General features: G+C 44.8%; 1 protein-coding gene across 2 annotated transcripts in view; it reads right to left on the bottom strand.

Moving 5' to 3' along the window:
* Positions 1-5769: 5769 nt before the first annotated feature.
* Positions 5770-12499, bottom strand: part of Igsf9b (immunoglobulin superfamily member 9B) — a 46402-nt gene continuing 39672 nt past the window's right edge. For both annotated transcript variants that reach the window (XM_045146296.1, XM_004665499.2), the window contains exons 19-20: positions 9613-9734; positions 5770-6553 (exon numbers count right to left, since the gene is read on the bottom strand). In XM_045146296.1, the coding sequence (XP_045002231.1) occupies positions 6345-6553; positions 9613-9734 (331 nt within the window). In that variant the 3' untranslated portion in view covers positions 5770-6344. The remainder of the gene's footprint in view (positions 6554-9612; positions 9735-12499) is intronic.

The following is a 12499-nucleotide window of genomic DNA, read 5'->3' as shown; positions in this document are numbered from 1 at the left end:
ATACATCACAAACACACACAACATATTGCATAGACACACCCACCCATCAATACTTACTTTAGAACACTGGAATAAATATCTAGCTGGGGGTTCAAGACCAGGTAGATAATTTGGCACCTGCTGGAACAGGCAAGGTCATCCCATTCTTTGACAGACTCAAAAACAATGTCAACCCAAGAAAGACCACTCATTGTTCTCAGTAGGCAATACAAACACAAAGTGGGTGACAGAGTAACAGTTTATCCTCCAAGGTTTGCAAATGACTAGGAAGAGACTTATTCTCCTCCATCAGATACAAGCTTTCATAGAGTACTATGCTTGAAGGAATCAAAATGTACCTGAGTCCATATTCCCCATCTGAGAAGCACCAGGAAGTTGCCCTGACCATCTGCTTGAGTGAAAACCCCTATGTCACCCAAAAACATGCTTTCAGTATTTCTAGTGGTGAAAATGTAAATCCCTCTCCCCAGCCCCAACCCCTGTGCCCTCCCCAATTCTCTTCCCCACCCAACCACCTTCCTACCGTAAACCATGCACAAGTCAGAGATCCCTGGAGCCACATATAAGTGGGGAAACAAAGGAAAGGGAGGTAGAAGGAAGAGCTTTCCCTACTTCTTAATAAAGCTAGGAAATCCAGTGCCAGTGTGAGGGGGTATTCATGGGGTACATTTCTTTATGATGCAGAAGAAAATGGGCCTGGACAGCCATTTATGTCACCATCTAGTGGGCTTGGAAAGGTACACAGTCAAGGACCAGTGCCACTAGCTGTAAGTTTATACTGCTTTGGTTGAATTCCTCAGCCAGTGGTCAAAGCTAATGACTTTATCAGCACCCTTCAGAATCTCTAAGGGCTGCTACCAGGCTCTATTGATTGGGTATTTTTCCACTGACTTAAAATGGAGTTATGAAACAAACAAATCCTCCCCCCAAAAAACTTCACCCTTTTGGCAACCCAACATCAGACATCTGGTGAGGATAGTGTATTTGTTGCTGAAAGATGCATATGAAGTCTAGACAGGGCCCCAGAGGAAGATTCTAAACCCATGCAGTTTCAATATTAGAAGGGATGGTGGTTAAAGGTCACCTACATCTAATCAGCAAGTTGGTAAGCATTGCTAGAGTCCAATCTGAGCTTTGATTCTTGGTTTAGTGACTTCTGAAGAGATGCTAAATTCTGCCCCTTAATTAAAAAGGAAGCTCAGTTGGACCCATTAAGAAAGACAGAATGGGGCTGGAGAGATGGCTTAGCAGTTAAGCGCTTGCCTGTGAAGCCTACGGACCCCGGTTCGAGGCTCGGTTCCCCAGGTCCCACGTTAGCCAGATGCACAAGGGGGTGCACGCGTCTGGAGTTCGTTTGCAGAGGCTGGAAGCCCTGGCACGCCCATTCCCTCTCTCTCCCTCTATCTGTCTTTCTCTCTGTGTCTGTCGCTCTCAAATAAATAAATAAAAAATTTAAAAAAAAAAAAAAAGAAAGACAGAATGATTGATCCCTGATCATAGGGTGAAATTCTTTTGCCCACCTATCTCAAGCCAGTCTAATAACTTTAACCTATTAAAGGAAGAGAAATTGAAGGTAAAACCTTTACACATGAAGTCCACCATGTAGCTTCCAGAATGAAAGAATCCTCTATACCTTGAGAAGAGTGGCAAGTGAAGAAGCCAGGCTTCCCTCCCCCACCACCATCGCTAGTCTCTTAGACATTTTCAGATATGGATGAGGAAGCAAGCAACCTGCTACTCTTGCACAAGAGAACATATGGATAACAAGGACCTAGCAAATAGATGGCATTTGAAAGCCAGACTGCCAACTTTTGTCCTGAGAATTCCCACAGATAAAGCTGAAGAGAATGGTAAAGATGTCTGTTTATGCTACTCAGGGCTCAAGACCAGTTCCAGGAGAAGCAAGTTAAGTCCTGCTGAGATGCAATATCTCTTCAAAGATCACCTGGGCCTGCTTGACAGGCCCCACCCATAAGATATTCTATTTCCACATCCTTTCTATATCAGCCACATCTGTCCCTCACTGCTCCTGCTTCCCAACCTACTACCCACCAGGCAGTCACTCATTTCCTTGAAATGATCTCTTAGTGTGCTGTTGATCCTACTGTACTGTTAGGAGTAACTAAGTTATCACATGCCCTAAATAGAAATGGATACTTGATGGGCCTGTTTGGCCCTGCTCCCTCCACAGTTGATGTAACACCGACCCAGCCTCACACACCTGGCCAAGATCAGGCTTCCTCTCCAGGCACTGCACTAACAACCTTACTTAAGCACTCTGGCTCCATAAGCTACTCTATTCAATGTAGACTGGCCACTACACCATCTCCTGATCCCTCTCTCCAAGGCAACAAAGGTAGCCAGTTGGATTCTAAGCCTCTATCTCACTGGAGCCTCCTCTGGCTTCATTTTGGAGAAGACATAAAAGATAAGGCCAAGCCAAGGAGCACTAATGTAAATGCTCATGTTTCCAGAGACAGTATCGGGAGTCTCCCCACACATCCCCTTCTCTGCCCTCTGACTGTTTGCTATTGCACCCAAGTCTCTGTAGTGCCTCTCAAAACTCCTTACATGCAAGCAAAGCAAGCCTAAGGTTAACTGTTAGCTTTTCTATTTCTTGGGTTCTCTACATATTAATAAAATATATTTATGTGCAATTCTCCCATCCCACTCTAACCCTCCCTCCCCAAAAAGGATTTTGCTAACAAAATTGGGAAAAACAGCTCTAGACACACACATCAGCTTCAGAATCAAAACCTATGTGGTGCAAAAGATGCCCAATGTTCTATAATGGCTGTCTCTCTCTTGAAACTAGTGTCTGTCAATCTCATCAAGAAATAAAAAGGAATGCCACATTTTAATTTTACTAAGTTTCATCTGCATGAAAAGGGCAGAGAAACAAATAAAAGCTATGCAACTTCAAATATTGTAGATTGCTAAGCAAAAATCCACCCCATTGGAACCTCTCCCAAAAGCATGACCCAGTCCCTTTTTCAAAGGACAGCTCAAATCCTACCTACCATTTGTGATGCAGCATACTTCCTGTTAACAAAGTACACTCCCAGAAGACCTGTCCTCTCCTCTCACATCAGCCCCTCCAAGAAAACTGGGAGGTAGATACAACAGCCAGTAGTTGGGGTCCAACATCCAGATGTTGGCCTCATGGCTAGCCAACACAGAACTCCACTCAAAGCCACAAAACCCTCTGGAGGTCAGTCAACAAATCAAGAAACAGATTCATTTCATGTCACTCTTCTTTCTCTAAATAACTTCAGTCTTTCCAGTCCCTTAGAGAACCACTTTACCCTCTTTTTGGTTGGTGCTTGCCTAACACTGACAGTACCACCATTTCAAACAAGATGCAGAAGAAAAAGGCAGATGAAATTCTAAGCACAGGAATAGGTTTTGATCTTGGTTATTATTACTGCAAGGCTCTAAGACCCAAGGGGATAGTGTTTGGAAGACATGTGATCTCCACCAATAAGAAGGATAAAGGCCCTAGGAAGCTCAGTAGTAATGACTGCCATGTTCCATGGCAGAGTGTAAAGGACATTGGTCCACTCCATCATGTACACAGTCCCGACTGGACTGTCACACATAAGCCCATGCCTAGCACTTATTAGCATATTTGTGACGCCATGACCATCCTTTGGACCAAGGAGATTGTATCCTGCCCAATTCCTATGCAGTCATCAAGGGAAGGGTGAAATAGTTCCCAGTGACATAAGCAGGCTGCTGGCTTCAAAGAATAGTCAGAAGAAGGATGTGCTCTTGAGAGTGAGTCAGAGGCCACTTTGGAACAGGCAGACCTTGCACCCCATCCCAACACTGGGGACACAATAGCACAGTTGCTACCTGGTAGCCAACAAAAAGCACAGTTCCCACAATTTAGTCAGTTAGACTGGTAAAGGTCACTGCCAGAGGGAAGAAGAGAAGGAGGGAGGGAGTCAGCATCTCTGTTAGCACAGCCTGCAAGTCCATCCTGCAAGTCCAGCCATGGGCTGAGACATCTCAGCCCACATAGTTTGGCTTTTGGCCCTATATGATATCTGAAAGAAGCAAAGCCTTATACTTCAACTTTTCCTTTAAAAAAAAAAAAAAAAAAAAAAAAAAAAAACCTTAAGGTCCTGACAGCATCAGGGCCAGAACTTCCAGGAAAGTGCTCAGAATAGTTGGCCAAATATTCATTCCAAAGTCACCAGCCCTGACACTCCACTTTCACCTTTCATCTCAGGGCCACTGCAGGAAGCACATGCTGAAAGAGGACACCAAAGACCACAGACTGGCTCACTGTGAGCTTCCAAACCCCACCCCAATATTTCCAAAAGGCTTGCATTCAACTCCCCAGGAGAGATGCTTGAGCGAGGAGCCCATCCTGGCATATTGCCAGCTCTACTTTTCCACTTTACCCAGTGGTCTAGTGTACTCTAATGAACTATAGAAGTGCACCCACAGAGTGTCCAAGGCACATGACCTAATCCTAGGGCAGCAGAAACTCTGTCCTCTGAACCCCTTTCTTCCATGTCCAGAAAGGAGCTATGATGGTGCAGCTTGCGTGGTGGAGTCTCAAGCACAGAGACAGTCCCCAGATCATTAGGAGATAGAAGGAAGCAACAGGGTTTGGCTACAAGGATGCAGTCCATCCCCCAAGATGGAAGCTCCAAGAGAACACCAGCTTCCCAGCCCTCGGAGGCCACATGTCACATAGTTCCCTGGGCAGAAAAAGTGGCAGAAGTCTTTCCTGCTTTGCAATGGTGAATGTCCAGCAGCTGTCTAGGGAAAGAAGACCCCACCACACTCACAGACAGCAGCACCAAGGAGACATGCTTTCAGCAAGCCAGCAGCTCTGGTTACTCTACGCCAGAAGGAAGGTGAAGACAGGCTCATCCTCCCCCACCCTGGGCTTCTGTGCTGCACTTGGGCAGCACAATCAACTTACAGGATGAAACAGAGGCATGAGTGGGAAAATGGCATCAGAAAACCTTCTGGTTAACAGTTTGAACCAGGACAAGATTTGGATGAAGGAAGCAGCAGGGCCCAGGCACCTACCCACTGCCCTTCCCCCTTCATTCCTGTGCTTCATCCTGCTGAAGTAGGACTGTGACAAGGGTATACCAGAACTCAGCAATCTGAGGCACCCTCACTTCAATTCATTTCAGCCCACTGGAGCTTGGATCCTGGGGGTGGAGAACCCCAGGGCAAATCAAAATCAGCAGACAAAGCATGGCAAGTATGCCAGGGAGCCTCAGGCAGCTCCCACAAATGGTAATTAATCAATGTGGAGAATTAGCTCCCACAAAAGGAAAGGAAGCACCAATGAGCCACAGGGGAACAGCACTCCAGAGTACCAGAGTGGTAAGCTGAGATGGAGATAAGTAGAACTGGGGTAGCTCAGAGTTCAGCACAGAGAGCCACAAGGCTCCTGGCCCTGGCTGAACCAAAAAGTTCTGATGCGTGATCACACAAACTAGGGTCTAGGTACCAGACCTGCCTGTCAGCCCCACTGCCAAGCAGCACCTACTTCTGTGCCATGATCCAAACCATGAAAGGAAGAAAGCTGCCAAGCTAGCCATCTTCTCTTCATCTAGCAACCAGGCAGTAAAGGCTTGAGTTTAGTTCAGGGGTAACTCCTTGCTGAACCCCCAAGAGGGCTGCCGGTAATCATGGCAGATCCCCACTTCTGGTCTGGATGAGAGAAGCTACAGAGAACAATGGTGAATTTAGCTGAGAGGCAAGAATCCTGTTTCCACAAAAATTATCCCCCGAAAAAGACATGAGGACATCCCACCAGCTATCATAGCCAGCCTGCTCACCAACCCCAGCTGTCCACTACCTTTCTCTGTCCTTCACTGACCACAGGGAAAACAGCACTTTGCTTCAATGTACATATATATACACATAGAGAAACCCACCAACTACATACAAGTGCATTTGTATCTATATCTATATATATGTGGAGTCCTTTCCCAGGACTTTGAAAATAAAACAGATGCAGACAGTAGTAAAAGCCATTGCTCTCCTCTTCTTCACTTCCTAAGACATTTGAAGAGGAGAGAAAAATAATCTAGTAAAGAGAAAGTGGCAGAGTGGTGACAGATGTCCTCCTGTCCCCCACTCACTCAACTCTGACCCAAAAGCAGAGGTCTGCCTCCAGTCTTCTGTCCAGTATACAAGGCTAGCTGGTCAGATCAGGGGGAGATGCTCACACTGGCAGGAGGGAAAGCACACAGATAAGGGTCTGAACCATTCCATAGTACGAAGAGGAGGACAAGGCCCCATACAATGTCCCTCTCTGCCCCTTAGCCCAGGACTCTATCTAGGGGACACTTAAGAGTGATGCCGAGTCATAGTAGGGTAGCGTGGCCTGGGTCATCATGATCCACACTGTTGAGGATTGCTGTCTGGTCTTCTGGAAGCTGACGGTGGCACAAGTCTGAGAGTCGGGCAAAGGGGTCAGGACGAGAATGTCTCTTCTTCTTTCGGAGGCAGACAGCTTCATCGGGCCACAGAACCTGAGAGTTGGGAAGCTGCTGAGCCTGGGAGGCAGAACCATCTACAAAGAAGAGAGATACACAAAGGAGGTGAAGAGGAAGAATGTAACCTCACATACTCAGTCAATGCATATGCCAGGCCTATATTCTAAATTTCTGCTGAAACAAAGAGTTTCAAAGAGTGGATGGGATTTGGGGTCAAACTTCTGCAAAGGAACCTGATTTGTCCCCACTGGAACAAACAACTAAATTCAAGACTGTTCTCTGTAGCTTCTCCTATCCAGAGCAGAAATGGGGTTCTGCCATGTTTACCAGAAGCCTGCTAGGGGATTTGGCAAAGAGGAACATATGAACAAGACTTTGTGGACCGATTACTAGGTGAAGAGAAGGTGGCCAGGCATTGCCCCTTGCTCTGATGGGAGTTAAGGAAATAGGATGGATGTCTTCTGTGAGTTCATGGATCTCAACAATCAATCTACAGACACTTGTTTTGTACAACCTGTGGGTTATCAGCATCAAACAGATGCTGGGAAGCAAAACTTCAGTGTATCATTCTCACCTATCCCAAGCAATGTCACATGCTATGACACCTCAGTGACAGACTTTGGTTATATGTGAGTCAGGCTTGCACCTTTCTTCTGCCTCATAGATGTGCTAGGGATACAGTCTGGATTAGACAGTGTATGGAGATAGGAAGGAAGAGAAACTGTCAAGACTTCAAAAGCACAGAAACAGAACTTCCAAATGTTGCAAGTACAACAAGAAAGATGACAAGGGACCACCCAACAGTAAATGGCTAGGGTCTTGCTTCTGCTCCCCAAAGGGATAGTACCTGATTAAAGTTTTAATTTAAAATCCTTCTCCAAAGGTGAAGGAAAATGACTCCCATCACAGTCCCCAAGCTAAGGATAGGAGGCCCAAGCCTGTAATCTCATCATTTTGGCGGCCGAGGCAGAAATATCACAAGTTCAAGGCCAATCTGGGCTATATAATGAGACCCTATCTCCTATATGTATTATGGCATGTTCTAAAGAGAGAAAGCTGGCTGGGATATCAAAGAAGTTTGAAATCTATTCTTGTTGCAGAGAGAAGCTTCTGGAAGGGTATGCGTGTATGTGTATATACACACAAGTGAAAGAGGGTGCTGTACAATCACTATAACTTGCTCAGACTGCTGTGTGGGGGAACACAATGGGAGGAGCTACAAGGGACAAGAGGGACATGAACCCAACTTCAAGGTACTGAACCAATCCAAGCAGAAAGGAGGAGACAGGCACAAGCTTCCTTTTTACAGTAGAGATACCCAACATTGATCACATTCCATACATTATCAAGTCTGTACCAAGAAGGGATCCATGAGGGTAAAAGAAGTGTCTAGAGCAAAGCTGCCTCAGAAAACAAGCCTATAAAGTACAATGTACTAAACCATGGGGAAGCAGATTTGAAGAGAAAAATCAAGAACTTGACTGAGGACATAATTTCAAGATTTATAAAAAATTCACAGGATGGACTGGTGAGATAGCTTGGTGTTTACAGCACTTGCTTGCAAAGCCTAGCAGCCCAGGCTCAAATCTCCAGTATTCATCCAGTATTTATATAAAGCCAGATGCACAACGTGGCACATGCATCTGGTATTCACTTGCATTAGGAAGAAGCCTTAGTGTGCCCATTCTCATTTCTCTCTCTCCCCTCCTCTGTCTGTTCACAAATAAATAATTAAAGTTTTCAAACAACTGAAGAACAAGTTCAATATTCAACTGGAAATATCAAGCTGGGCCTCATAGGAGACACCTGAGCTAAATGCATACCTCTAAGAGCTTAGCAGGCACCAGGGCTGCCATCACCAGAACAAGAGAGAGTGTGGGCGCCTACTACAATCTATTTTGCAATAACCACATTTTATTTATTAAAATTTAGTTTTGGGCTGGGGAGATGGCTAAGCAGCTAAAGGTGCTGCTCGAAAAGCTTGTGCTAATGGCATACTTAGAACATGTCCCAATTAAGTGACACACACACACACACACACACACACACACACCATATGTAGAAGGGTTTTAATTTAAAATTGGTTTAAATAGATTAAAAACTCAGCTATGAAATCCAATTTCTCACCCAAGCCTTATAAAACTCAGTTTTGCTGAGCATGGTGACACACACTTGTAATCCTAACAGCCAAATCATAGAGGTAAAAGGATCAAGAGTGAAAGTTAGCCCGAGTTACATAGCTAGTTTCAGGCTATCCTGAGCTAAATGATTTTTTTTCCTGTTTCAGTATTCTCATTTACAAACAGATAAGAAATTAGGCCCACCCAAAGACTAAGTGAATGATGAGCCATCTCTGTCTCCCAAAGATTCAGGGGCTTTGCCTCTGTGAAACATTATTGCATCACCCAGTCTATAAAGAAAGCTACTGTATACAAATCATCAAAGACCTGCAAAGAGAATGTTGAACATCCTTCCTTGACAAGCTGTCACAATATTCCTATAACTATCACTGAAAAAGAGTAATTGATAAATAAAAATAATTTTTCTAAGAGAGAGTGAATTATTTTTGCATATTTCAGAAGCTATCTATAACTGCTGGATATACATCAGACATACTTCAGTGGAAGTGCTCTTTATGAGATGAGGAAATTTAACTCCATATCCCTGAGATACAGTTAGTCAATACAGAGGCTGGTCCACGCCATATGTACCCTAAGCCCTATCATTCCAGTGTTCCACTAGAAGGCTTGAAATGATAAAAGAGATGTACAAGGACACAGGGATGATTGCTAGGTATGCTACAGAATGGGCAAGAATAGGGTACTGTTTATGTATGTTTAACAGGATAGATTACACAAAGCTGTGTGCATGCAGGCACACACACCAGCAGAGTCACATTCTTGAAGCAAGAGGAGAGGAACTAGGAGGGGAAGGAAATTAGATTTTCACTTTACCTTCCTCAAGTTTTACATAAAAGTCATTTGAGTATTATTGAAAATGAATATTTTAAATAAAATCAAGAACAAGAGAATCTGGTGGATTTCCCTGTAGAGAGCACCTAAGGTTGAGATCTTGCACCCATAATCTTCATCATAAAGCAGAGCACGGCAGAGACAGTGCACTGCCCACCATTTACCGGATCGTTTCTTTGACTTCGAAGAGCCCTTGGATGACTTTTTGGGCTTCTTCATCCGTTGGTATCGCAGAGCCTCCAGCCTCTCAGGCACAGCAGCATTCCCGGATGCAGGTGGAAGTATTCTGCAAGGGACAATTAGAGAGGCACAGGTCAGCTCCCAGAAAGGAGCCTTCAAAGTGGGCTGCAAGAAAGCCAAAGGGCTGCTCATAGAGAGATGGAGCCTGGAAATGGAGTCTGGGGTGTCCACAATCGTTCCTGGATGCCTGCCATCTAGAGCTCCTGGAAGGGGAGAAAAGCCAGTAGAAAGCTTGAGCACCAGGGGCCTACCTCAGGTGGAAGCCAACCTGTGGAGCACTTGGAAGACCCTAGGAAAGGAGAGAGAGACTTTAATGGTAAGCCCATTACATTTTTAGGCTGCGGTGAGCAAATGCCAGAAAAAAATACTTCCTAGAAATTACTACCATAAAGACCTTTAAGTGAAAGGTGAAGAGAAGATTACAGCAGGAGGCGAGCACTGAACCCCAATATATTGCCTTCAGTATCTACAGAAGGGAGGGAGAAGTGAGCAGCCCAATGAGCAGTGAGAAGGTGGCTCCACAAAACCCAACATCACTAGGCTATTCCCTCCACATGCAAGATTCAGTAGAACCTCATAACTATTACTGTCAATTGTGGTGATACAACATCATCTATCTTTAGCAGATGTGTCCACATGGTCCTCTGCTGACGAGGCTCAGATTTCATCAGTCTCACAGGAAACCAAAAGAAGGTGAAAGTAGATATTAAAAAGGTATTTCAGGGCCTCACAAAGTCCATGCTACATGGCACTAGTATCCAATGAATTCTTTTACACTCAACCTGGGTGTTGAAATTGTCGGCAAGGGATAGGTGTGGGTGTGTGTTTATCCCCTCTTTTTCCAACCCAATTGTGACATAGATCATGTTATCCATTTAACCAGAGCCTGTGCAGCCCAAATCACAAAGAGGATCAAAGAAATCTCTGAAGAGTACAGTATGTGACATGTTGTACCTCATGAAAGAAGAAAATGGAGAAGACATGTTCTCACTATCACTTTTTTTTCTCAAAATAAGACAACCTGGAGCCTGAAGAACAAAAAGGAAAAGAGAGGCATGGCATAATTTCTTTCTACCAGTACTAATCTTAGCACAGTATCAGGGAAGTAGAGATGTCCTAGGGCTATGGTGGGACAAAGGTGACTAATTCTTTCCCTCCAACTGCTACATCTTCCTCCACCATCTCCATCACTGTAAAGTGTTGGCAAATCATGAACAAAAAATTGACAGCTCTGTGAGGGACAAAAGCAGTCTGTTAAGTCTGCAAAGGTAGCCATGCCATCTGAAGTTTAAAAAGAACAGAGAGATGGGGATGAAAAGACTAGAATCATCTCTCTAGTATGGGAGGTCTCATAGACACATGGTAGATAAGCCTCTGGTCTTGGGGTCTCAGGTAGTAACTAGCATTAAAATGACCTCCTTCTCCTCTGATGGATGCTATGGGTCCAGAGTCAAGTGCACAGAATATCAAGAACTCCCTCAAGTCTAAGTCAAAGACAACTTTTTTTTTTTTATATTTTGTGTATTTTTATTTATTTATTTGAGAGTGACAGAGAGAGAAAGAGGCAGTTAGAGAGACAGAATGGGCACGCCAGGGTCTCCAGCCACTGCAAACAAATTCCAGACGCATGCGCCCCCTTGTGCATCTGGCTAACATGGGTCCTGGGAAACTGAGCCTCAAATCGGTGTCCTTAGGCTTCACAGGCAAGCGCTTAACCGCTAAGCCATCTCTCCAGCCCCAGAGACAACTTCTTATCTCTCCACAGCCTCAAGAATAGTGCTAAGCAGCACACCTATGCCCCATGGAAAAGTGATCCAGCTTAGAGAAGCCAGTACCTCCAAGACTCAATATGCCACTGCCTTCCCCTTCCTCTTCTCCAAACCCAAGTCTACTGACAGAGCTCCTCCTCCACAGCAGTAGCTAGAAGGGAATTTGGAAGGAGTCTGACTCATCTCTTATCAACTTTTGAACAATGTTCTTCATGCTGCCTGAAAAGAAAATCAAAGACACACATCCTCCACTGTCCTAGCCAGCCTTGAGAAAATCATACAAGGTGAGAGACACATGGTCCCGGAGGCACACAACCAGCAAGAACGGTGCCTTCTAGCACAATCCTGGCTGACCACAGTCACCGCTCTCTGTTATCCTTCAGCCAACATGCAGAAGCAGAAGGGGAAGGAGGTTTCTCCCCCGCTCCTAAGTGCCAGGCTGAAGGATGACAGGACAAGGTGTTCTACTCTGTATACTCAGCCTAGTGGGAAAAGATAAATCACTCTTTGTGTACTATATGGACATCCATGAATTCCCAGGCAAGGGCTAACCCAGTTCAATCACAAAGAGATCCTTCTCGCCAGTGGTGTCTGTTATATACTATTCAAACACGGTATAAGGCACCCCTGGAAATTCCAAGAAATTCTTCCAAGTAGGTGGAATTTTCTGAGCAGAGGGATACCTTTAAGCACAATCAGTATATTGTCATTGCTCTCATTTTCATCATGTACCATTTGCTTACCACTTACCATACCAGGCACTATTTAATGTTTGCAGCAGACCTATGAAATTACTGTGTTGGTCCATATTACAGCTTAGCTAACAATCCAGGTGTCACAGGACAGAGCCAATACTCTTTAGTATTAGCCTAAGATCTTTTTTTCCCTAGTTTAAAAAAGAAAGTATAGAAGCTATAAGAGGACACAGCTCCCCTGCCACACCATTCTGTCTGCAATGCAATACCTGCTGACCACTGCAGCTCTGTTTAAGACAGGGCCAGGGTACAGCAGATCTGCCATGGGACCAACTGCTGACACTTAT

This window comes from Jaculus jaculus, chromosome 3, assembly GCF_020740685.1.
Source record: "Jaculus jaculus isolate mJacJac1 chromosome 3, mJacJac1.mat.Y.cur, whole genome shotgun sequence".
NCBI lineage: Eukaryota > Metazoa > Chordata > Mammalia > Rodentia > Dipodidae > Jaculus > Jaculus jaculus.
The sequence above is the reverse complement of the archived record's forward strand: the minus strand, read 5'-3'. Positions and strand labels throughout refer to the sequence as shown.